The sequence below is a fragment of the Rhinolophus sinicus genome, linkage group LG02 (assembly GCF_036562045.2).
Source record: "Rhinolophus sinicus isolate RSC01 linkage group LG02, ASM3656204v1, whole genome shotgun sequence".
NCBI classification, from domain to species: Eukaryota; Metazoa; Chordata; class Mammalia; order Chiroptera; family Rhinolophidae; genus Rhinolophus; species Rhinolophus sinicus.
Genome location: NC_133752.1, coordinates 60,133,840 through 60,159,025, shown reverse-complemented (window position 1 = coordinate 60,159,025; position 25,186 = coordinate 60,133,840). Strand labels below are relative to the sequence as shown.

The 25,186-nt window shown below is 34.2% G+C and overlaps 1 protein-coding gene and 1 pseudogene across 1 annotated transcript in view; both read right to left on the bottom strand.

Annotated features, from left to right (window-relative positions):
- Positions 1-25,186, bottom strand: part of TMPRSS11F (transmembrane serine protease 11F) — a 73,959-nt gene that overhangs the window by 25,760 nt on the left and 23,013 nt on the right. Inside the window, exons 2-6 of the mRNA XM_074318186.1 lie at positions 21,943-22,094; positions 15,535-15,653; positions 6,189-6,256; positions 3,874-4,037; positions 1,596-1,634 (exon numbers count right to left, since the gene is read on the bottom strand). Coding sequence (XP_074174287.1) covers positions 1,596-1,634; positions 3,874-4,037; positions 6,189-6,256; positions 15,535-15,653; positions 21,943-22,094 — 542 coding nt within the window. The remainder of the gene's footprint in view (positions 1-1,595; positions 1,635-3,873; positions 4,038-6,188; positions 6,257-15,534; positions 15,654-21,942; positions 22,095-25,186) is intronic.
- LOC109439533 (large ribosomal subunit protein eL34) lies at positions 4,501-4,878 on the bottom strand (annotated as a pseudogene).

The following is a 25,186-nucleotide window of genomic DNA, read 5'->3' as shown; positions in this document are numbered from 1 at the left end:
GAAAGCATAGATAATAAATTTATAGACCTTAGGTTCAGAGAAAATTTTATGAATTTGACATCAAAGGCAGGGAAGTTTAAGTGAAAATAAATAAATGGGATTATATCAAACTAAAAATCTTCTGTACAGAAAAAGACACCATCAACAAAACAAAGAGGCAATGACCAAATGGAAGAAGATACTTGCCAACAACTGTTCTCATAAGGAGCTAATATCTAAAATATATAAAGAACTCATACAACTTAACACCAAAAAAATCAAACAATTCAATTGAAAAATGGGCAGAGGACCTGGACAGACACTTCTCCCAAGAAGACATACAAACAGCCAGCAGATATATGAAAAAAATGCTCAATTTCATTAGCTATTAGGGAAATGCAAATCAAAACCACAGTGAGATTTGACCTCACACCTGTTAGAATGGCTATTATCAATAAGACAAATAATAAGTGTTGGAGAGGTTGTGGAGAAAAAGGACCCTCATACACTGCTATTGAGAATGTAAATTTGTACAGCTACTATGGAAAACAGTATGGAGGTTCCTCAAAAAATTAAGATTAGAGCTACCATATGACCCAGCAACCCCCTTCCTGGGTATCTACTCAAAAAATTTGAAAGCATTTATTTGTAAATATATATGTACCCCTATGTTCTTTGCAGCATTATTCACAGTGGCCAAGACATGGAAATAACCAAAATATCCTTTGATAGATAATTGGAAAAACAAAATTAGGTTCATATATACAATGGAATATTACTTGGCCGTAAGAAAAGATGAAATACTGCCATTTGCAACAACATGGATGGATCTTGAGATTATCATGCTAAGTAAAATCAGCCAGACAGAAAAAGTCGATATGACTTCACTCATATATGGGATATAAAACTGAAAGCAACAAACAAGAAAAATGAACACAAAAAATATAGACACAGACAACAGTTTATTGCTTACTAGAGGGTAAGTGGGAGTGGTAGAAAGCATAAAAAGGGTCAAATATATGGTGATGAAAGGAAAACTGACTCTGGGTGGTGAACATACAATACAATGTATAAATGATATAGAAATGTACACTTGAAACCTATTTAATTTTACTAACCAATGTCACCCCAATAAATTTAATAAAAATAAAAAACACTGAATTGTGAGAGAATATTAAAAGATAATTATTTAAATATTAAAATAGGATTATAGAAATATAGTTATATGTTATAATATCAAAAATACTGTGTAATTTTCTTTTTTTACCACATTCTGTAAGTCAAAAAACTTAAAATTGTATTTGGTGTAAATTTATAAATTAAAATGTCTTAAAAATAATAAACAGTAATAAAAAGTATTTGGTTTACAAAGCATAAAATGAACCAAAAAAATGAACCAAAAATAAAAAAAAGCTTGGTATTATTTTGGTGATCCTTTTGCAGTATTCACAAATATCAAATCAGTATGTTGTACACCTGAAACTAATATGATGTTATGTCAGTTATACCTCAATGGAAAAAACAATTTTGGTAAATTCTACTTATAACTTTTCTATGGCTTTCATTCATTATCTTTGCTATGAAAGAGACAGTTAATTGTGGGTTTTTGAACTTACGGCTGTTAAGAAGATTCCTCATCTTTTTGCTGTCGATAGCTAAAGTAAACAAAACATGAATTAGTTGGTAGAAGAATATGTTCTTATGTTCATGTAATTTTGTTCAAATTGTCAGTATAAGAAACGCTTATTATCCAAAGCATCCATATTTCAAGAGGGCATGATTTTTCATAACCAAGTTATAAATAACTCTACTTTGATTTGGTCCAAAATGTATAATTTTGCTTTAAAATAAAAACATTTTGGGTTTTATTTTTGCTAAGAAATCAGAAAAAGAAGTTAGGAAATTATGAAAGAATGGTAAGGATAAATGTCCTTGATGGCTTCCTTTGGGAGCTCAAGTATAACTCAAAGAAACAATCTTAAATTCCCATCACTACTGGTGTTCTCTACATCAGGTGTACTAGCCTATGAGTGTTAGGAGGCCTGGCGGCAGTGTTGAAAGGCAGCTCCAATTAGCTAAAGGCATCACAGACCCCTCACAGCCTGATTTCCAGGCCCTGGTCTACAAAGGGTAGGAATTCAGTCAGTGCAGGTCCCTCGTGGTGAATATGGTACAAAGTTGCACATTAGGCAGCAGGCACTAGAAGCATGAAGCTCTCATACACAGTCAGTCCTGGGACCCCAGCAATTTCACAATCTCCCCCTCCACTTTAGGCTTCCTTCTGTGACATTTGTTTCCCCTTCAAATTTATCTTAGTGTTCATTTGCTCTGTTTCATTGGACTTTTGATGGTTTGGTGCTTGTTTTGTTTTGGGTTATTTGTTAGCAAGAAAACAGAGAAGTATATGATAAGTTGCTCAGGCACACTGACTTTCCCAAAAGAGGAATGTGAGTCCCAAATCCTACTAGAGGTTTTCTGGACATTTCACTTCTCTTTATTTAGCAAGAGATATGTTTGTGTCAGAAAAAATATATGCAGTAGAATTTTGGTATTGAGTATGGTCATAGAATATAGAATTATAGAATATAGAACATAGAATTTTGATATTAACACAACCTGTACGATAAATACTCAGTGCACATGACCAAGAAGGCTGATTTTTTTTTATTGTAAAATGAGAAACTATACACTTTAACATCTTTTTTTTATGATACATATTTTACTTTAGCATATCTGATCATGCATTACGGGCAATTATATTATCAGAAATTGAGATTTAATTGGGGATTGCCATTTATAGAGTCCTGGAAAAATACCATGTTTTATTTTAGGATATAATTGATTGATAATAAAGGTGGATACCATACTCTTCATTATTTCTAATACTTCTTGAAAAAGTTCTCATTAATGTGTGTGGGGACTCCATCTCAAAATGTATTTCAAGGAGTTTTCCAATTTCTAACATAGAAATTACCTGTTTCTTAAATTCATGGTTGCTGGGGGGAGAACTACTTTCAGGTCCAAAGGGCAAGGCTTATTTTTTGGTATTAAACCAGAAGTAACTGAACCTGGAATACTTAATCAGAAGCAATGAACAAAGCTGCAACACGTATGGTATGTGACATGTGCTAGAATTTGGGTGGGGAGAGGTAAGAAAATAGAAAAAGTCCCTGAACTTGACACTTACAATCTTATTTGAAACACAGAATTTTACTTTCTCTAATTATATATATATATAAAATAGAAATGACTCTCAGCTAGGATTCCAACTAGTTTCAAAGTAATTTAAGTTTCATGAACTTTTTTACTTCATTTTCTTCCAATTTTAAGGCAAAATAAAATGACAACTTCTCTAATTTTGTGAGAAATAAATGAAGAGATGAATTTAAAAAATTGTTTAAAATTAGAAATAAGCTAGAGAACCTCCTCACAGTTCACATCAGTGGTTCTTCCTACAGGGGTAAACCTTCATAATGATATCTGTAGCTTTGATACAATAGAAGCTAACCCCCAGACCTCTGAGAGTTAGAGTACCTGTGCCAGATCTGGCCCCACGGTTTGCTAGTCCCATATCTTACATCTTCCTTGGGGCTCAACTTCCTTAAAATGGTAAAAAATAATATTTAACTCTTTTATGCTTTTGAAAAGATCTAACATGATACCACATGGGGAAAAAAAAATAGAAACCAAAGCAGAGGCCTAAATCAAATGTAAAACAAATAGTCATAAATCTAAACTTAGCCTCATAGTGAACTTTTATTTTAGTTTTATTCCACACTGGTATGTATATATCAATGGTGAATTCTTAAAATGACAGAGTACGTGTACATTGACCTAAATTCTTATGAATGGATTGCAAGGGAAGGGAATCAGAAAGATGGTAAAAAGACTTACATGTGAGTGTAAATGATGATTTGTTTATAGTCAAAGTCAATTGTTTTGTCTTCAGACTTTGATACAAAATATTCTCAATTATTGTCTTGATTCGCTCAGCATTACCAGTAGATGGATATCGAAACATTAGCACCGTAAGAATAGTCACACCATTTGCATCTGGACTGAAGAGCAAAAAAGCAGATAAATACATAGAATAATAATAAAGCCAGTTCTATAATCATTAACTGTTTTTAGGTATTAAGATTCACACTAATTTTAAAGAAGCATAATGGGTAGTATATGTGTAGATGAGATTTCTAAACTATCTTTAGAAATACTGGCTGAGATACATAGCTGAAAAAAAAAATGTTCTTTGCCCTTACTTAGCTCATAGTCTAGAGGGGGTTATGGGAGAAGGAGATGTTCATTAAATCCTGTTTTACGCTCACTTATACGATTTGCTTTTTAAGGCATTCTGAGCGGAGGTTGTAACCAATGTCATTATTCTTCAGTAGAGAACTGCTTTGCGTTCACCAAACCCAGTTGCCTTTGCCTCCGGAGCATAGATGTAGATTTTTTTCCCTAGCCTCCTTGCAGTTTATTTTATTTTTTTAGCCTTTTAATTGTTTTCAGTTTTATTTTTACTCAATAAAGCTCCTTTTTTTTATATTTAGCTTTCTGACTCTGTGCTTGTGCCTTCAATACTTTCACAACAATTTCCTGCTCCTCAATAAGGAAACCACCCTGATCCTGTCACGGATACATTTAGCACACGTGGCTCCACTGTAGGCCCTGCTGACATGTTTTTTTTTTCATTTTAGACAACCTCATTAGAACTTTAGATCTCATAGCACAAACTCCATGAAGCTAACTTGGGCACATGCCACATGCAGATTTTGGTAAATTTCCAACCTTCTTGGTATAAAGTTAAACAATTCTATTACCAGGGTTTCGGGGCAGCCGCGTTTTGTTAGAAGCTGTATTATGGGACAGCCTCCAATCGTATGTCAAATGCTGGACCATTTTGAATGCCTGTAGACACTGTTCCTGGAAAAGCTCCCTTTCAGTTTATTGAAACTCTCTAGAAAATTCTGGACAGTGGAATGTGGGCAAAAATTATGTATCCCACTTCCAGGCCTGGTCCCTGAAAACCTCCCATACCCACTTCCATGCCTTCACTCTTCCTTTATTTGCCAACCAGATGCAGAAGACCCAGTGCACAATTCCCCAATCCCTACCAGCACATTCCCTGCTGCCACTTCTGACTGGTTGAACTGAACCACCAAATGAAATAAATCTTTATTGTGTTAAACCACTGATATTTGGGGGTTTAATGATCAGTTAATATGTGTTTGATACGTGGGTCATTAGAGAAAGCAGTTATAAAAGGAAATCTTTTGATAAGAGGTTTGAATATATTAATTTATACTGTAATGTTTAAGTCTAGGAAACCTCTAGTCACCTTTCAAGAATGAATTTAATTTGAAACATGTAAAGAAAGAAGAAAAGAAGGAAGAGAGGGAAGGAGGAATGAAAGTAAGGAAAGAGCAAAAGTAGGGAGAGGGAGAGGGAAAGAAAAGACATGGGCTCCTTAACCATAAGTTATTGACTTTACCATCAAGAAGTAAAGCAGACAAATAAGTGTTATATATAGATATACTCATAGATATAGATATAGATGTGCATATATATATATATATATATATATATATACATATATATCTACAAAGCAAGTCTTAAAACTTTTGATCAAAGTATGTAGAAAAGATATATTATTCTAATAAATGTCAAGCCTTTGGACATGATATAAAAAGCACATTCAGGATAGATTCTAGTAATTTATTTTATTCTCTGACAACAAGTGTATATTCAGTTTATGGATATTGCCTTTCATCGGAGTATAAAAATGAAAAGCATTAAAAGTAATAATAGAAATGCAATGGGATTGAAGAAAAAACCTTATTGCAGAGAAAGTCATAGGCTTATTATTGGGTAGGTTTGAAATGAGGACAATCAAAAAGAACTAAACTAAGTTCTACTGAGCCCCTAGCTTAAGGAGCAGGGTGTGTTAGCAGCACCATTTCTTCTCTTCCTGTATTTTTTTTTTCTCTTGGAGAGTACCTTTAAAAAATAATAATAATAATTGACATTGTCTCTTGTCTTAGAGTACTTTACATCTTTCTATTGTGAATGAGAAACAGCTAGACAGTATAAGCCGGGCTGCTCAGGATTTATGAAATCTTTGTGTTCCTGCAAAGGTTTGAGAGGAGCTGAGTAATCTTGTTGAGACAATGCTTCTTAATGGTTTGAAGTTGCAAACCAAGTTTACCTACCTTATTTTGATAACATGAGATTTGATAAACCGAAGTGGTCCAGAAGAACGTTGAAATATCCTAGACATCTGATTAGAAAAATTTTAAGTAAGTATTAGTCTTAAGAAAAATGTTACTCCTTATCTTATCTAGAGACTTGGGTCAATAATAAGGATTTCAGTTTATTGTCAGATATTTGAGCTGGTTATTTGCAGTGGTAAGACTAAACCAAGTTCTACCAGTAATCCTTACAGAACTATTCAACCTTAACAAAATTTTCAATGTTGCTAAGCCTCTGTAAAATACGGTAATAACAATACCAGCCTCATAGAGTTGTTCTGAGCATTAAATGAAATAATGTATATCACACATTTCACACATTGCCTGGCATTTTGTCAACTATTGATAATGTTTATTTTGATTATCATCAAATGAATTAAAGTATTTGTATTATTTTTTAAGGCAACACACTCACTTTTAAGAAAACCCACCCTAAGTTTGTCTTATTCTCAGGTGTGGCATCTAATCCATTATTGATATTTCTTGATTCCTTAAATGATTATCCCATTACTACATCATTTGACATAATATGTAACAACATCTATTGTGTGACTCTGACTCCCTCACTTGTTAGTCATCTCTCTATGGCAATCAGGCTTTTACAAGTGGTGCTAGGTTTAGGAGTAAGTTTTACCACACTCCATACCATCAGCATTTTATTACTCAGATTTTCCAGTCAGAAACATTGATTTTGGTTGTTCAGTAAACTGACTTCCTAAAGGTTCTTGCTTCCCAAAAGACTGTTGAGGCACTACCTTAGAGAGAAAAAAAACACACAAAAAAACACTGGACTAAGAGTTGGAAATTACAGGCCGATATAAGTTTACGTAAGGCCCACTTCCATGGTAAATTTTGCCTTCCAATTACTATATCCTTTGGGAGGAGGGAATATTGCCTCCATCCCCACAAGATTCCTCCTTCTGCCTGACACCTCTAAACTAGTAACAATACTCATTGGTTTTTACTTCCTAAATATTGATTCTACTTCCTTTCCTTCAACCCCACTGCAATGGTCTAAAATCAGCTCCATTGAAACTTGTGCCAAGGCCTTTGTAGCAGTCCCCTCACTGACACGTTTATACGGTTCTAAGCTATCTTTCCTCCCCTCATTTGTTCCCCCATAATGCTACCAACTAGGGGTTTTTTTTATTAAAGTTTATTGGGGTGACAATTGTTAGTAAAGTTACATAGATTTCGGGTGTACAATTCTGTAATACATCATCTATATCTCACATTATGTGTTCACCACCCAGAGTCAGTTCTCCTTCCGTCACCATATATTTGACCCCATTTACCCTCTTCTAAAGTGCCAATCTGAGTATGTTATACTCCTACTTCACGCCCAGTGCCTCCCTCTGTGTGAGCGCCACATTCTTAGCCTTTCATTGACCCTTGCTTTGCCCCTATCTCCAACGCCTATTCTCTTATCTATTGAATGACCTGTTCTTTCCTAAACACACTAGACTGGTTTACACCTCTACGATTTTGCACATTCATTTCTCTCCTCCTACAATACACTTCTTTTCTTAGGCAAATTTTTTCAGTGACAATTCTGTTATTTTTCAGAAACTCTGGTGACAATGAAGCAATCTTTGACTTGCCCTCCGTACACAAAGTTAAACACTCCTTTATTTGGGCCACTCCAGCATCTTGCACATGATTTTATTACAGCAATTATCATGCTGGTTTGCAATTGTGTCTTTCCCACTCTAGACTGTGAGTTGAGTGACAGCTGGGAATGTGTCTGATTCATCTCTGTATCTTCAGTGGTTGGTACATGCTTGGCCCACAGTAAGCACTCAATGTATGTTTGATGAATAAATCCATGAATGACTATATGAATAAATGAATGAAGAATCAACACTATAGTAAAGGGAAGAAGATAATACACAATTGTTTTGTTTTATCTGCAAATCATGTTGCTAAATTTAAGTAGAAATCCATGGGAATCTCAAATAAGGTGGAAGCCAGGAGATCCTGGTGGTGACCTTCAGGGGGATGGTCATGCCAGGGATTTGAATCAGTTCTGAGTTATATCACTTACAATTTCACTAAGCTTGTCTGAGCTCATTTTAGTTCTATTTCTGAAGGAACAGGGAGAAAATCTGATTTTAAGTTCTCCAGCACTTTATATAAAAATCCTCTGAAATTTTGAACTGTACATAATGGCACTTTGGGAAAAGATCAAGATTCTGTCATATCAGAGTCTAAGAAAATATCAAGAATCTATTCAAACTAAAATGTGACATTAACAAGACCATGGTTCCCTAAGGAGTCAACTGCTATTTAAAAATTGGGTAGATTCTGGTACAGTCCAGTACGGGTGTAAGTATGAACACCAGCTTACATGCATGAAGCCCATACTACACGGTAGGCATTGGGCTAATTCCTTTGTTCAGACCTCACCCACATTATGAGGAAAGTATTTTATTTACTCTCAACAGTCCCATTTTATGCAAGAAGAAAATGAGTTCAGGGCACTTAAGTCAACTTGTCTAAGGTATAGGAAGTTGTTCTTCTGTGCTATGCTGTACACCTGAAACTAATATTGAATGTTATCTGTAATTGAAAACTAACAATATTTTTAAATGAACAAAATACACGGAAAAAAAATGGACAGATATGTGGAGTATTAGAAAAACATAACTAAGTCTGACGTTGTGACAGCATAGTGGTTAAGCACATTGTCAACTACTAAAGCTTTCTGGCACCAGAAGATGAATATAGCTTCTCTTTGCCTATGTCTCCTCTCACTTACAAAAGGGGAATTATACAACAGTTAACCTGTAAAGTTGTTATAAAGTTACAAATAAAGCATAAAGAACAACAAAAGAAAGTGGTGGTTCCGGCATATGAGTTCTGACAATTAAGTTAGCAAACTTTGTTGCAGTGATATTGCCAATGTTTTTTAATATCAGAGGGATTATTCATTATGAATTTGGATCAACTGGACAAACAGTTAACCAAGTTTACTATTTGGAAGTGCTGAAAAGGCTGCATGAAAAAGTTAGACGACCTGAACTTTTCGCCAACAATTCATGGCTCTCACATGACGACAATGCACCAGCTCACAGGGCACTGTCTGTGAGGGAGTTTTTAGCCAGTAAACAAACAAATAACTGTATTGGGACACCCTCCCCACTCACCTGATCTAGCCCCCAATGACTTCTTTCTGTACCCGAATATAAAGGAAATATTGAAAGGAAGATATTTTGATGACATTCTGGACATCAAGGGTAATACGACAACAGCTCTGATGGCCATTCCAGAAAAAGAGTTCTACAATTGCTTTGAAGAGTGGACTAGGCACTGGTATTGGTGCATAGGTTACCAAGGGGAAAACTTTGAAAGTGACCGTAGTGATATTTAGCAATGAGGTATGTAGCACTCTTTCTAGGATGAGTTTGCGAACTTAATTGTCAGACCTCGTATGAACCCAGGGAATGTGGCTCTAGATCTTGTGTTCTCAAGTACATTAAGTGACACTGACAACCCTAAGTTACTTATATACTTGACAACAGGTATTCAAGTTCGTAGAGGTAGAGATGTCCTGAGGCAGGAAACCCTTAAAGAAGGCCTCAATACATCTTTTATTTCCTGGCTCTAAACCTCATAAAAGATAACCTCTTTTGAGGTTGCTTTTTTTTTCTGCTTCTAAGTCTGACAGAGCTAAGGGAACTGCTCTGTCAGATACCTAATCATGGTTGCAAGCAATTTCTGGAGATGTTTATATTTTTATATTAACTTATGTTTATATTTTTCTACTGAGAACTCACTAGTATTACATTTAGTCCAAATTACAAAAATTAATTGTATCTTTGACTGTTTATGGTCCAAACCTAAGAACAGGTCATTTTATTAGCGATTATTCCATTTAAAGCAAGTGTCTAAGCTCATAGTAAAGTGGAAAAGTTGACCTAGGAAATCACATACCAATTGCAGTCCTTGGTTTGAACTCCAGCATTAAAAAAACAAAAGAACATGTTTGAAAAATACATGTGAAAAAAATATATATACATGAGGTTCTGACCAATAGGACTCCCAGTAGTAACTGGCAAGTCTCTGGCAAGCTTGAGCTTGCGCCTTTCCCTCTCGCAGGGAACTATATGCAGGTTAAGTCTTCATGGAAGATCAGAAACTCCAATGACAACAAAGGTCTCTTTGGCTTGCCCTCCTCAAACAAAGTTGAACATCACTTTATTTGGGCCACTCCAGCATCTTGCACATGATTCTATTACAGCAATTATCATGCTGGTTTGCAGTTGTGTCTTTCCTACTCTAGGTTGAGCTGAGTGATGGCTGGGAGTGTATCTGATTCATCTCTGTATCTTCAGCATTTTGAAGCCAGCTAGGGAATCCCTTTCCTGGTCCACCCATGAAAATACATCGGGCAAATTCTGCAGATTTCCTGCTATTTTAAGGGAGAATATATCAGCATAGGGCAAATACACCAACAAGACAGATTCCATTTTCCTTTCTTCTCCAAAAATGCTTCCTGCTAGGCCAACAGGTTTTTTTCCTTTTTCTGAACTCCTAAAATACTGGCCATTCTAGTTGTATATTTGACAATTATATTATGCACTGTGCAACTCTCATATTGTTATATCATCTTTTTAGCTCTCATGTTATATAAATTTTCAGTTTGTATTATTTTCCATGCACAAACTTTCATACCTAACCCATTATTATAGACTCCAATAAGGAAGGAACTGTACAGACTTTGGTATTCTTCACAGCCTTGCAAAAAGTAGTTATGCAATAACATTTTCATTAATTGATTGAGTCTTCAGCTATGGGTAATTTTAAACAACAGTGTGAAGAAACAGTAGTATGAAGAAAAAAATCCTGGCTTTTGCATTCATTCATGACACTTTTACTGTACCGTGTCTCCTTTTCTTTTCCTCATTTATTTATTTATTCATTCAACATAGTTAGGAGTCCCCTATATTTCCAGCACTGTAACAACACTGGATAAAGTGTAATGAACAGAAGTTGTAGTCCCTGGTTTCACAGACTAGAGAGAGAAATAAATTAAAAAGCAACTAGTCTGGAAAAGTCATACTATAGAGTAATGGCTGGGGGTCTGTACTAGAGAAGGGTTCTCCAGGGAGGTACATTTAAATGATCGCTGAAGGATCAGAATGAGTAAACACAAAATGAATAGGGCCATGGGGCAATCTTCCAGGTAAAAGAAACAGAATGTGCAGAGAATCCAAAAGGCCAATATGGGTAGAGAACAGTAAGCAAAAAAGAGAGTGTAGAAGTTGGAGAAATAGGGCCAAAGCAGTCAGGACCTTGACGGCCTTTGTGAGTAGCTTGGATTTTATTCTAAGTACATTCGGAAGCCAGTTATGAAATTTTAAGCAAAACAGTAGCATAATGTGTTTTTAAAAGATTGTTCTGGTTGCTATGTAGACAAGATATTAAGACGGAGCCTGAAGTGGAAACAAAGATAACTGTGAGCTGCCTACATGAGGAAATATACTAAGTTAGGTTTAGGATAGAAATAGTGAATTAGAAGTAGAAACATGACTTGTAAATGGATTAGACATGAGAATAAAGGAAATGTAGGTATTCTAGCAACTAGACCAGGGGTGTCCAAACTTTTTTCAATATTTTTCACCAAGGGCCATATGCAGTAAAATACACAAACAGCCGGGCCACTCACTCGAGGTTTATTTATATTTTTATATGTTTTTGGATATATATTTTTGGAATTTGCTGCAGGCCAATTAACAATGGATCATGGGCCGCAGTTGGCCCACGGGCCGCAGTTTGGACACCCCTGAAATAGACAGACAGTAATGTCATTTGTTGAGTGGAAAAAATAGGATGGGGAAGCAACTTTTAAGAACTAGATTTAGATATGGTAACTTTGAGATGCCTGTGAGAGTTCCAAGTGGAAATGTCAAGTAGACAATGAACTGTATAAATCTGGGGTTCAGAGAAATCTGGGTTAGAAATTAAAATTTTGGAATTAGAGCTATTGTGTAGCTATCAGTACTTCTTTTTTTCTGCTAAGAGAACCCCTCTTTCCTAATGAGAACTCATTTTTTATGGTTCAAATGGAGCTAAAGTCACCCCCCCCCTCATCTCCCACAGGGTGGCAGTTTTATTCTCTTAGTCAAAGTGATTATTGTAGGGATGGGCGGGCGTTCCAAATTTGGCCAAGTACATTGGTTCTTCAAAATTTCCTCCAAGGACTATTATGGAAAATTGTCTTTTCCTCCTTCAATGAATCACCTGGGGAAAATGTGCGTATAGAGGAGCTATTAGCTTTCTTACCTACCACATGGAGAATAAATATTTTTTAAGAAAATTAAAAGTCTGAGGACATCATTTGAGCCTCTGGATCCAGCCATACCTGAAGCCAGAGGAATCACTAGATTTTCCTAACAGTTTTGTCTTCCTTCCTCCCTTCCTCCCTCCTCTGTCTTTCATTCTTTCTTTCTTTTTCTTTGACTCGTTAATTGGGTTTCTGCTATTTTCTACCAAAAGTGTTCTATTTATCATGGGAAAGGACAAGGTCATTTATAGAGCAACAGAAGAAAGGGAAGCAAAGTCAGGATCATCTGGAGGCCTAGCAAAATGGGAATTTTACTGTCTATAATCATATACAAGCAAATGAAGTTTTTCTTCTTTCTTAGGAAATTTCTTAGGGAGCTGAATGCACTTAAATGATGATGCATTGTGATGAAAGAGGAATTGCAACACATATTTGTTCCCTACCCAAACTGCATTTACCGGGCAGGTGTATCCATTACCTAACTTTTATAAGTCTTGATTGATCACAGCTCAAACCTACACTTCTCCAGCAGCCTGGCCTTGTCTGACCTGAGAACCTTTCCCAGTGATGTCAAGAGCTTATGCTCTACCTTGTGGTGTAACACAAACAGCCCAGCCCACTTAACTCTGGGCAGAACCACCTTTGTGAGGCAATTTAGGTTCCAGATCTCCCAGAGAAATTAGCCTGAGACTGCATTTCTGAAAGCACCTCTTTGTCTAGCTTCTTACTCTGTTCTTTCTGTTGCCCTAACTTTTTACAAGACTTTCCTGAAAGCTTTTGGTTAATAAATCACTTAACCAAAAGCCTTCATCACAGGCTCTCCTTTTTGGGATCTGACCTAGACAGGGGTAAATTAGTTGGAACTAGAGAATGTTCTGCTATGCATTGATTTCAATGAGTCCATTCTTTGGAAGATCAGTGATCCCACATATTTAATTTTTAGAGGAGGTTTTAGCTTGTAACCAGGAAAGGATTTAACAAACTTAAGTGGAAAAGTGTTTTTAGAGATAATATTATGTGTTTCCAAAGGTGTTTTTATATTGTGTTACTTCTTTGAAATAGAAAAACAAACATTTTTAAAGATTTAAACTTAGTTGTAATTTTAGAACATATGGCATACAATAGAGAGTAGTCTGGTGGGAAGCTAATATTAAAATATAAGGTTAGAAGGATGAAGAGCCAGCATCAGTAGATTTCGATATTGAAAATTCTGCATAATGGATGGAAGTTGTCTTCCTATCCAACAATAATAATTGTAATTTCATTTATAGTATTAGCTTTTTGAATTATTTTGAGCATTGATTTCCAAAGTGAAGCCAATGTTTCACAGATGGTGTGGATAGTATCAGAACTTGTATTTATATTTATTTTTATATAAACAAACAAATTTTTAAAGCATTGGCTCAGAGGTTTGGAATCCTACCAGGAATGCACTGGTTACCTGATGTCCCCAAGAAGAAAATGGAAATCAGTTGGTGGGGCAGGGGAGGTAGAGGGAGGGAGGGCGGATAGAGGATGGGCAAAATGGGTGAACGTAGTCCAAAGGTACAAACTTCCATTTATAAAATAAATAAGACATGGGGATATAATGTACAACATGGTGACATTAACTATATTATAATTAATAATACTGTATTATACAGTAAGTTTTCACTTAACATTGTTGATGGGTTCTGCAGCTTTAAATGAAATTATGTAAAATGAAACCAGTTTTACCATAGGCTAATTGATATAAACAAGAGATAAGTTCCTAAGGCAATTTCATAAATCTTATAATGAAATGACATTATTTGAGAACCAGCTATATATTTGAAAGTTGCCTGGACAGTAAATCTTAAAAGTTATCATGATAAGAAAAAAAATTATAACTGTGTGGTAATGGGTGCTAACTAGACTTATTGTAGTGATCATTTCATGATGAATACAAATATCAAAACATTATGTTGTACACCTGAAACTAATATGTTATATATCAATTATATTTCAATAAAAATAAAATAATCTGAACATAATTCTGAATAAACCCACCACCACTAACATGAGGGAAAAAAAATTGTAGCAACATAATCATGAAAATCACTGTTATGTTAAGTGACAAACATTACATAGCTATGGAAATGAAAATACTATTTATTGGCTTTCGACATTTAGAATCAACCTATATAAAGATAAATAACAGAATAAGATGCAAATGCTTTCCTACATTTTAATAATTCAGGGAAAGGTGAGTACAGTGGTAGAAGAATTGGAGTGCTAAGTCCTCATCTTTTAATTAAGAGATTGTCTATAGCTAATCATAAAGAATCATACTGATTCAGTCCCCTTTCTATAGATAGATTACTTCTTTTTTCCCTAATAACTTTCATAAGCTTAAAGGAGTACACTCTAGGCTAACACACTGGTTTTGCTAAACAAATCTATGGTGTCCACAGACATGTTCTTCATGAGACCAAATTCTATTTGGTTTTCTGCTATGACAGGTAAAGATTTAGCTTGCCTAATATGTATTTTTTAATAGAAATGCCTTGATAAACGCATATGTTTTCAAGGAAAACCAAATATTTGAGAAGCATTACTAAATTTGAGATTGATATCAAGAATCAAAGATACACATCCTTGTATGTGACCCTTTACATACTTTTAAAAGCAAAATAAATAAAATAAGGCAATCTAGCAATCCTATATTCTTATGTTTTAAAAAAAAACAGATTTAGAAAAATGAAGAAAGAAAATCAAAGAATTAAAAATAGGGAAACATCTGTTTCAACCAACAGTTTCCTCAGGTGATAATTAGTTGCGTACTCTAATCCACATACATTTAGTGGTACAGGACATTATTCTAAATATTTTACATACATTAACTTATTTAATCCTCATAACTGTATGACCTATATACTATATTACCCTCACTTTACAGAAGAAGAAATTGAGGCACAGAGAAGCTAAATTCCTATGACAACCACATTCAAAGTGAAGCAGAAAAACACATTCATAAACTTTTAAAATTTCTATTGGATTTACCATCCTCTCAATCTGAAGACTCCTTTGTGTAAATTCTTTTGAGGTTCTCATTCCATAATTGTCATTGTATTTTATATTTGTGACTTGAAAGGAGGCAAGGTAATAAAATGACTTATCATCTGAAAGGTAAAAATAAACAAAAGATCCATGCTTAAATATAATCAAGTTCCTTGTCCCTCACCCCCAGAAAATAGGTTTATTATAATGCAGTTTATTTCTTAGCACAAAATTTATTGTGAATATTTTTCAAATATGTTGTAATTTCATCATTGTACCCAGCTAAAATAGATAAGTCAGGCCTCAAAATATACGTTCACAATATTCCATTTATGTATATCAAAACTTTCATACAATTGGACATACAGTGTAAAGTAAATATTAAAAGCAATTGATGAAAGTCATATAAAAAGGATCAATTTTCTCAAAAACTTTTAATATAGGTTTATCATAGCTAAGCAGTATTGTGAAGATATAGCGAACAGGCTATAATTTTTTTTCTATGCTACTGATAAGTTTACTTAAATAGAAGGCTATAGTTATTGTTTTCACATTCTTTTTGCCTGTTCACATCTCGATTCTCTGTAATCTACTAACACACCACTGAAACTGCCATTGCCAGGGACTATAGTTGTAATATTAAATGACCACCTTTCTTATTTGTTCATTATTTTCTTGATTTCTTTACAACCTTAACCATGTTCCTTGAAACTCCACATTTGACTTTATGAAGCCATCTTCTAATTTTCTTCCTTCCTCCCTGATCACCCCTTCTCAGTTACCTTGAAGAACTTTTTATTCCTACTTCTATCCTGAGCCATCCAAGGTTCTGTCTTTGGAGTGGTCATTAAATAACTCCTTCTGAGTGACCTTAACTGTGATGGCCTCAACCGTCACTTATTTGTTGATGTTAAAAGGTAAACCAAGGCACACTTAAACTTTCAAGTTTATTTCAGCACACATCAATTCCAATGGGGTGCAGTACCAACCAAAAGTGGTTAGGAGCACTCTACCAACAGGAGCTAGGGGAGATTTTTATGGAAAGGATGCAGAAGCAAAGCAAGGAAATTATTTGATCGGCTGTAGCTTAAGTGGTTGTCTTATGTGGAAAAGCCTGTTTGTGATTGGTGTTCTTAAGTTTCATTTTCTCAGGTAAGAGCCCATTGACTCTGGTTTAGGTTTAGGTTTGCTTATGAAGGCTCCCAAGGCATTAGAGCCACCTCAATCCAATGACCTCCCTGTTTAATTATTTTAACAATTAATGACTTCAAAATTTAAATCTCCAGACAAGATCTTTGCGATGAGTTCCGATACTATAAAAACTGACTTCAGGGCACTAATCATTGACTATCAAATAGGCACCTTAAATATATTTCCAAAGGGAAATAATCATTTACCTCTTCCTGTACTCAAACCGTCTTTACTTCCTATATTGTCTGTCTTCATGATCAGTGCAATCATCCACAAAATCACCCAAAGCTTGGCTTCATCCTCATTTCCAACATCAAATCAGTCTTGCAGTCTTTAAGTTCTATGGATGCAACTCATTGAGATCGCTTAAATTCTTTATCCCATCCATAAAATTCTTTATCCCATCCATTCTTAATTAAGTCCTCATCAACCACTCATCTAATGTCTATTGAACACAAATGATGTTTCTATTAAAAAAAAGAAAAGAAAGAAGTCCTTCATTTAGATTTCCCATCTTAAATGCTACCACTATAATCTGCTCTGTCACCCAGACTAGAAATCTTAGCGTAATCTTTGGTCTCTTCCTAAATAATCAGCAAGTTCTGACAATGTTATCACCTAAATTTTTAAAATCCATCCTCTATTCACAAATTCTACTGCCATCAGTACTGTAGTTCATTCCCTCATCATTTGTTGTCTGGAAAATGTAACAGCTTTCTAACTGTTACCTGGCCTCAAGTTCTGTTTTCCTCAAATCTATTCCCCACATAGTAGCAGAGTGATCTTTTCAAATTAAAAATTTGACAGTATCATTTCACCAATTAAAATGCTTCAAATTTTCTCCTTGCCTGTGTAAGGAGTCTCAGCTCTTTGCTATGATCTACAGAGGTTTTTCTTGGCCTAGATTCTGCCTACTTCTTGAGCATATTCTTTGCCAATTCCCTTTAGCATTTATGTTCAAAATTTGTTAAGTGTATTGTATATTAGACTGTGCTCAGCATTCTAATTTTTAACATAATTAATTAATTTTTCATTTTAAAACATTTTTAGATTATAAGTGCTATGTCAGAAACTCTGGAATTAACAAAAAGTATGTATAAAAGAATAAAAATAATCGATAACTAACATCTAGAATTAACTGATATTATTTTGACTTATCTTTCACTTTCTAAAAAATCTTGTTTTAACTGAAGCTTGGTGAAGAAAAAAGTAATGTTCCAAAGACCACACAACTAGTACATGGCAGGTCTCACATTAAAACCAAGGTTCATTTGACTCTAAGTCTCATGAGACAATATATTTCTACATTCCTAGAAGTGGAGCCAGTCCTGCAGAATGGGAAGACAAATGATGCTATCCCAATTTAGACTTCATTTGTAGGTTTCAGAAAATCAAGCTTTAAAAATAGTTTTAGAAAATTGAATTTATCTAGATTTTGTAAAAATGCAATTCTAAAGACTTCAAAAGATTTCATGTAACTCTTTATAAAACAGATTTGTTTTTACACCATAACAAAAGATATAGTAAGTAATCCTAAAGAATCCTGAAAAAACAATTAATCTGGATCATGAAAATATTTGTTGGAAAATATAACTTACTATATAATTCTAGGTGACTAAACTGGGAAGCTCAATGTTTGAATTTTTCTAGTTAATGTCGTATTTCATATGAATGGTACTGGTGATTTTGCTCATTAATATTAAAAAGATCCTCCTACAATTATGAAGGCATATATATATAATATATATGATATATATGATATATCATATATATATCCATCCCATGATATTTTTCATTGACAGAACATATGTGTAAGACATACAACTGACAATGGATATTTATATTCAGAATATAGGAAAAACTACCCAAATCAACAGGAAAAGACAGATGACTCAATAAAAAATGGGGAAAAGATTTGAACACGTATTTCACAAAAGCAGGAAATCTAAATGATCAATTAACAACACATGGATAGGTGTCCAACATCACTGGTAATCAGGCAAATACAAATTAAAATTACAATGATAACACTGTAATGTACACCAAATTAGCAAATATATAAAGACATGCTAATAGCAAATGTCAATGAGTATATGGAGCAATAGGAACTCCTATACAGTGCTAATAGAAAACAGTGTGGTATTATCCATAAAGTTAAAAAAGCACATGCCCAGCAATTCTACATCTGCATATGTTCCCTAGATAAACCTTGGCACATTGTGTACCAAGATATATGCATAAGAAGGTTCATAGCAATATTGTTTCAATGTCTAAAACTTGGAACCACCCAAATGTCCATGACCATTTGACTAGATAAGTCAATTCTAGCATGTTTAAGACAATGGGATATTAGTAGTCGATATTGAAAATAAATGGGCTAGAGCTATCTACAAAAAAGTAGATGACTTCTACAACAATATTGAGTAGAAACAAGGCTGAGAAAATATGTCTCATGCTGTTATATTTGTTTTATGTTCAAATACGATTTTGTTTTTTAAATATTTTATTTTTCTTTGATTAAATGTAAAAAGAGGACTGGAGTGGAATTTCCAGGCATAAATAAGAACCCAACAGCTGATCAGTCTTTTTATTGTGATGAGTAACAAAAAAGTTAGAGACAGACACTAATTGTCTGGCACTGAATATTTAATTAGTAACACAGAAATTATCTTCTAAAGTGATACCCAGGAATTTGTGGACTTGTAAATATAAAACCTGCGAAAGAGAAACAGTGTCCCCTGAACTTCAGACACTGGCCTATTGCTATCATCTAGGCCTTGGCATTCTCCTCTTGAACATACACAATTTCACAGGACATCAACATTAGATGAAGCCACCCTGTGACCATATAGATAATGACAAAAACAAGACCATTCCATAGACAGATTTGAACTCAAACGAAAACACTGTTGAAACAAACAAAGAAACAAACAAAAGAGACAGAACATCTCCCTATCCTGACTGTTATGAGTGCTGCTTCTCTAACAGTTACAGCTTCAGTTTCACTTCATTGCTTTTGCTTTCTAGATTAGATTGGTTAGGATACGAAACCACAGCATTAGTCTAGTTTCCTGACAGCATCCAATCTAGGGCAAACCCTTCCCCAAATGACCTAACACAAATCAAAATCTTACATTCTTTCTAAGAATCTCTGACTACGCCGCCCCATGCTCTCCATGGCATATGCTCTCCTTCTCTGCAACATGGAATACACCCAACTTGTTCAACTACAAATATGTTCCATATCAAACCATTCATATTCTAAAAGTCACTGTATTCTTTTGTAACTCTTATTTTAAGTTTTCTCATATATCAGGGAATAGTTAATTGGTCAGTATTAGAACACAGGGAAAGCTGATCATTCTTAATTTTTGAAATCCTTAGGATAAATATAACTCTATCAAATACATTTCAGTCCTGGTGATGTAAATTTTATCATGTCTGCTAAAATCCTTACTTCTGTTGTGGTTAATTCACATATTTTATAGTTTATATTCTCCTCCCTTTCAGATCCATTTATTTCCACTCTTTAAAGTTAATATTTTAAAACTATTTTTCTTCTTCTTGGTTTTATCCTGATTACTACAATGTGATTTCCTTCACTGACTGGTTTTGATTTCCTTATGCCATAAAAATATGTGCATTATTTTTTTGAAATGTGTGATAGATACCTCTATCTTACCCCCTTTCACTTTTTATCCTTTGTGATAGACAGTTTTCTTCTTTGTTTTGAGAGCTGCTCAAAAGCAGGCAACTCTCAATTAACTGCATGGAGGGTTCATGTGATAGATTCTCAAATTCTTGAGTGTGAACCTCTGTATTAGTTTCCTATTGCTACTGAAAAGAATGACCACAAATTTAGTGGCTTAAAACAACACAGACTTATTCTCGTATAGTTCTGAGGATGAAAAGCCTACAATGAATGTAACAGGGCTCAAACCAAGATACTGGCAGAGCTGGTTCCTTCTGAAGGCTCTAAGGAGGAGAATCTTTTTCCCTGCCTTTTTCTTCTCCTAGAGACTATCCTCATTTCCTGGCCTGTGGTCCCCTTCTCTCTCTTCTGCTGTTGTCATATGGCTTTTTTCCTCTCTTTGACCTTCTTGATTCTCTCTTCTAAAGACGTTGGGGTTATATTTAGGACCCATCTGGAAAATGCAGAATAATTTCTCCCTCTCCAAATCCTTAATTTAGTCACCTCAGGAAGATCCCCTTTGCTGTGTAAGAGAACATTTACAGGTTGTAAGGACTAAGGCATGAATGCCTTGGGTGAGGGGCATTATTCAGCTTACCACAACCTCTATGATATATTTTGAAATACTTTTTTGCCATGGTTTTTATTATCCCTTCACTTTTTTTTTTTAACACCTGTCATATCAGAGATAGAGGGCATTTTTAAAACAAAACTACTTCACTACCTTTTAACCCAAAGAAGACATTAACAAGAAAGACACAATTGCAGAGGATAACTTGGTTTATCCTTTTATTTTATGAGTGTCTAAAAAATGGATATTATCAATCCCCCAATAAAGTGGGTAGGAGAAAGCTGGGCATGTTGGACAATATTCATCTCTTCCTGGGAGGTCTCTCAAGTATGGCTTTATTGTTGGGAGTCATATGATTCTGTAAAATTTTAGGCAAAGTCTCAGTCACATGTAATTACAAATACACATACCAAAGACAAGCGTAAATGAATCTTGGTTGATTGTCATTTGTTTTAAATGTGCTACTATCTATTTTTGCACACAATATGGAATTAATTATAAGCTTTATCTTCTTTCCCCAGTCATGAAACAATCTCTTTTCCTTCAAAAATAATGTTTGATCTTTAGCCTTTTAAAAATGTTCTTTTAGGTAACTTTTCTCATATTATCCAGTTTTCATGGGGCAGCTCATTAAGATATTAATTTTGAAAAAAAGTATATTAAACTCAGCACATGATGTGATTGTCTTTATTCTGAAGATAATCTTTTTATTCTCTTTTTAAATATGTATTTCTTTTAGATGTATCTGTCCATGTAGTATTGTATATTTCAAGCTTCACTGGCTTGAAATATGTAACACAGAGCCCAACACTGGAGCAAACTATAATCTAACATCAGTAAAAGATTAGTAATTAAAATGTTAATATCATGCAAATGGAATTTTTTTTATGCAACTGAGAATTTCAAGTTGTTAAGTCATGGAGCACTTAGGCAATAGAAATGTGACCTGGATACTTACCCTCAACTACAAAATGAGTAACAATACCAATTGCAATTCCTATGATTGCTGCAATTGCCAAAGTGAAGAGAGCGAGCCTAATAGGGTCCCAGAATTGCTGTCTTCTTTGATATTCAACTTGTGGGTAATCAGCTTCTGAAAACTCAAGTGGTCTATGATAATGAAAAGATATAAACAGAAGACAAAAAAAAAAAAATCCATTATAGCTCTATTCCATGTCCACTTGCTAATTACTCTACGCAAATAGTTTATATTGCTAAATAGCAATAGGATACTTAGATCTTAAAAAGAACGTACATTTTAATTTGTATACTATATCCCAACACCCCAATCACAGCAAAAGTTTTAGTTAAAGCTCTACTAATATTGACATTCAAGTAAGGATATATTCTCATTACATTCTGTCTGACGAATTGGCAATTTGAAATTTGACTGGTGAGATACAAAGACTCACTTAAAGAAAAGGTAACTTATAAATAACATTTTCATATTTTAATATGGAGTTCTTAGCAACAAAGTTGTATAATTATTTCATCAGTTTTATTTGATTCAAAATAAACGATTTTAATATGAACACTTTTTAATTTAATACTTTTTAAAAATAAATAATGGCTTGTTCTAAAAGTGGCAACATTACTTTTGAAGACCTGATCATGGTTCTTCACATTTTATTAGCACTTCCCAGTGAAATCACAGATTGTAAATTTACTGGCTAAGACTCCAGTCCCAATACAGATCCTTCATTTCCACTTGACTCTTACCTGTCCCAACTCATTTACTACCTGTGCACCCAAAATACCTTAAACCATTTAAATTATCTTTCTCCAACTTGAAAGTTGACATTTGTTTACTTTATTTTCTGAATCCCCAAGCAGGATTCAATATTTAATAATCTTGCAAGTGGGGTTTTTTTAATAAAAGTTATTTTTGTTTGTTTTTAATTTTGTTTTAACAAATATTTATTTAAAGTTTATTCATTAAATGAGATACTAGAAAGTCCTTAGAATGGTGTCTACTATATTATAATTATGTTTCAGAAATTGTTCTAGAACCCTAGAGGTTCTAAGTATTTTAAGATATAAGTATTTTAAGATATACTCTTTGCCTGTAGGGCACTCACACTTTAAAATGGGATACAGACGTGAAAACAAGTAATTGATATATAACGTGAAAAGTGCCAAAATAAAACTTTATACAAGAAGAGAAAATATTTAACTTTTGGAGGGCTGTGTCAGGAATTTTATCAAGAAGACAACAAAATTAAAACTTTGAGTAATACAAGTTTTTCAGGTATACCATAAAAAAAAAAAAAAAAAGGAGAAAAGAAAAAAACCCAGCATGTGCAAAAAAAACAAAACAAAACGAAAAGAACAAAAAAACTGGTGATGTGAAACAGCATTTATTATTAACAATTATCACTGAAAATAGAAATATATACTTAGAGTATGTCTTGTGCGCTCAGAGAATATATGGTCTCCCAAAGTATATCCACAATTGCAAGTCTTTCACAGTACTGCTTATGTACTAGGAAGAGGATACGGTAAGGCTGCCAGACTGGACCAGTTCATGAGGAATCTCATAACCCAAAGTAAAGAGCTTTTGAAATTGACTCTGCAAGAGATAGGGAGCCAATAAAAGTTTTAATCAGATTGAGAATTTAGAATAATCAGATATATGAATGAGAATAGAGATTAGAACAAAAGTGCAGACAGAAAAATTGGTTTAAAGGTCATTTTGAAAGGTCCAGGAGAGAGATGGTGAGGGCCTGTACCTGGCTGAGGCACTGAGGTAAAGAGGAGGAGTTGGATTTAGCTCTAATGCTTGAGTTTGGGTGACTGCTTGCTTAGATGTGGGACAAGAAAAGGATTAATGGCACCCATGTTTTGTCCAGCTAAACAAATGATTGTGCCTCCAGGCAAGATGAGGAAGATTAAATGAAGAGAAAGTGTTTCCAGTGTAGCATCAATGTTGTTTATAATGAGCAATGTGCTGTCCTTATACTTAAGTCTGAGCCAAATGGAGAGTACCCATTTCATGCCCTTTGTCTTTGACTCATTTTATTTCAGTTTTGTCACTAACAACATGTTTGCATGACTCTAATAAAAGTAACTGTCAAGGCTGGCGTCACACAATTCAGAAAAATCAAAGTTTCTAATGTCCCCATGAGCAATGCCTTTTTCCTCACTAATAATTGAAGTCTCCATTTCCAAAATCTATGGCATTAAGTATTCTTGTTTATTTAGAGTATGGATATTTGGGTTACTGCAATTTTTAAATTCTCACTTCTGCTTTCCTAAGTTTTGTCAATTGCTGTACTCTGTGCCATTCAAGAAGCAAAAAATGACAAAAGTCAACTTCTTTCAAATCTTTGGGGGTGTTAACCATATATTACACCATGATAACACTGCATCATAACATAGAAGATTTTTTTTTATATATCATCGTTATATTTAATTTTAAAATGAGTTTTGCCTGGTGATCAGCTATTCTCAGTTTGATATACTAAAATGTTGAGTTTTGTGTCACGTGGAAGTTAAAATAAGTTTTACCAAATACTTATTTCTGTGTTTTGAAGTAGAGCTGACAGGAGCTGTATGCAGATGCCAGCTAATTGCAAAGAAAGTGGTCGTTACCCTAAAAAACAAAAATTCAAAGCACTCTTAAGTGTGAAACTTTCAGAACTTGGCTATAAGTTAGAAAAATTTTTTTTTTATGTGTAACTTGCTCAATCTATGAAAAACATTGTTTTATTTTGATGACATTTAAAATGCCTTTATATATTCCTATATGTTTCTTCTACTTGTACATGACAATTATTTATTCGTTTAATCCGAATATGAGCCTAATCGAAATGGAACTTTTTCATGGTACCTGTATTGCATCTTTTTAAAGGAAAGAATTAAGCATAAGTTTGTTCTTTAGTGTTTATTTTTTGGAGAGAGGATTGTTCTTTTGCCTTTTTTATTTTCTTCCTTTTAAAGTAAAATGAAAATAAAATGAGAAAACAAATGGAGAAGGAAAATATAACTCAAACTTATTTCTTCATTAAAGCAACCTTTTTAAAGATAAATGGAAAATGTTGGTACATGCTGGGAAGTGGTGACTGCTTCTTTATTATGGAAATAAACACAGACTAACTGGGTTTAATCCTGGTTTTGCTTATATCAGCAAGTTAGTTAAATTCTGGAATTTGTCTTCTCACCTGTGAAATGAGGAATAGAAACTTTTTATGGCTTTGTTAGGA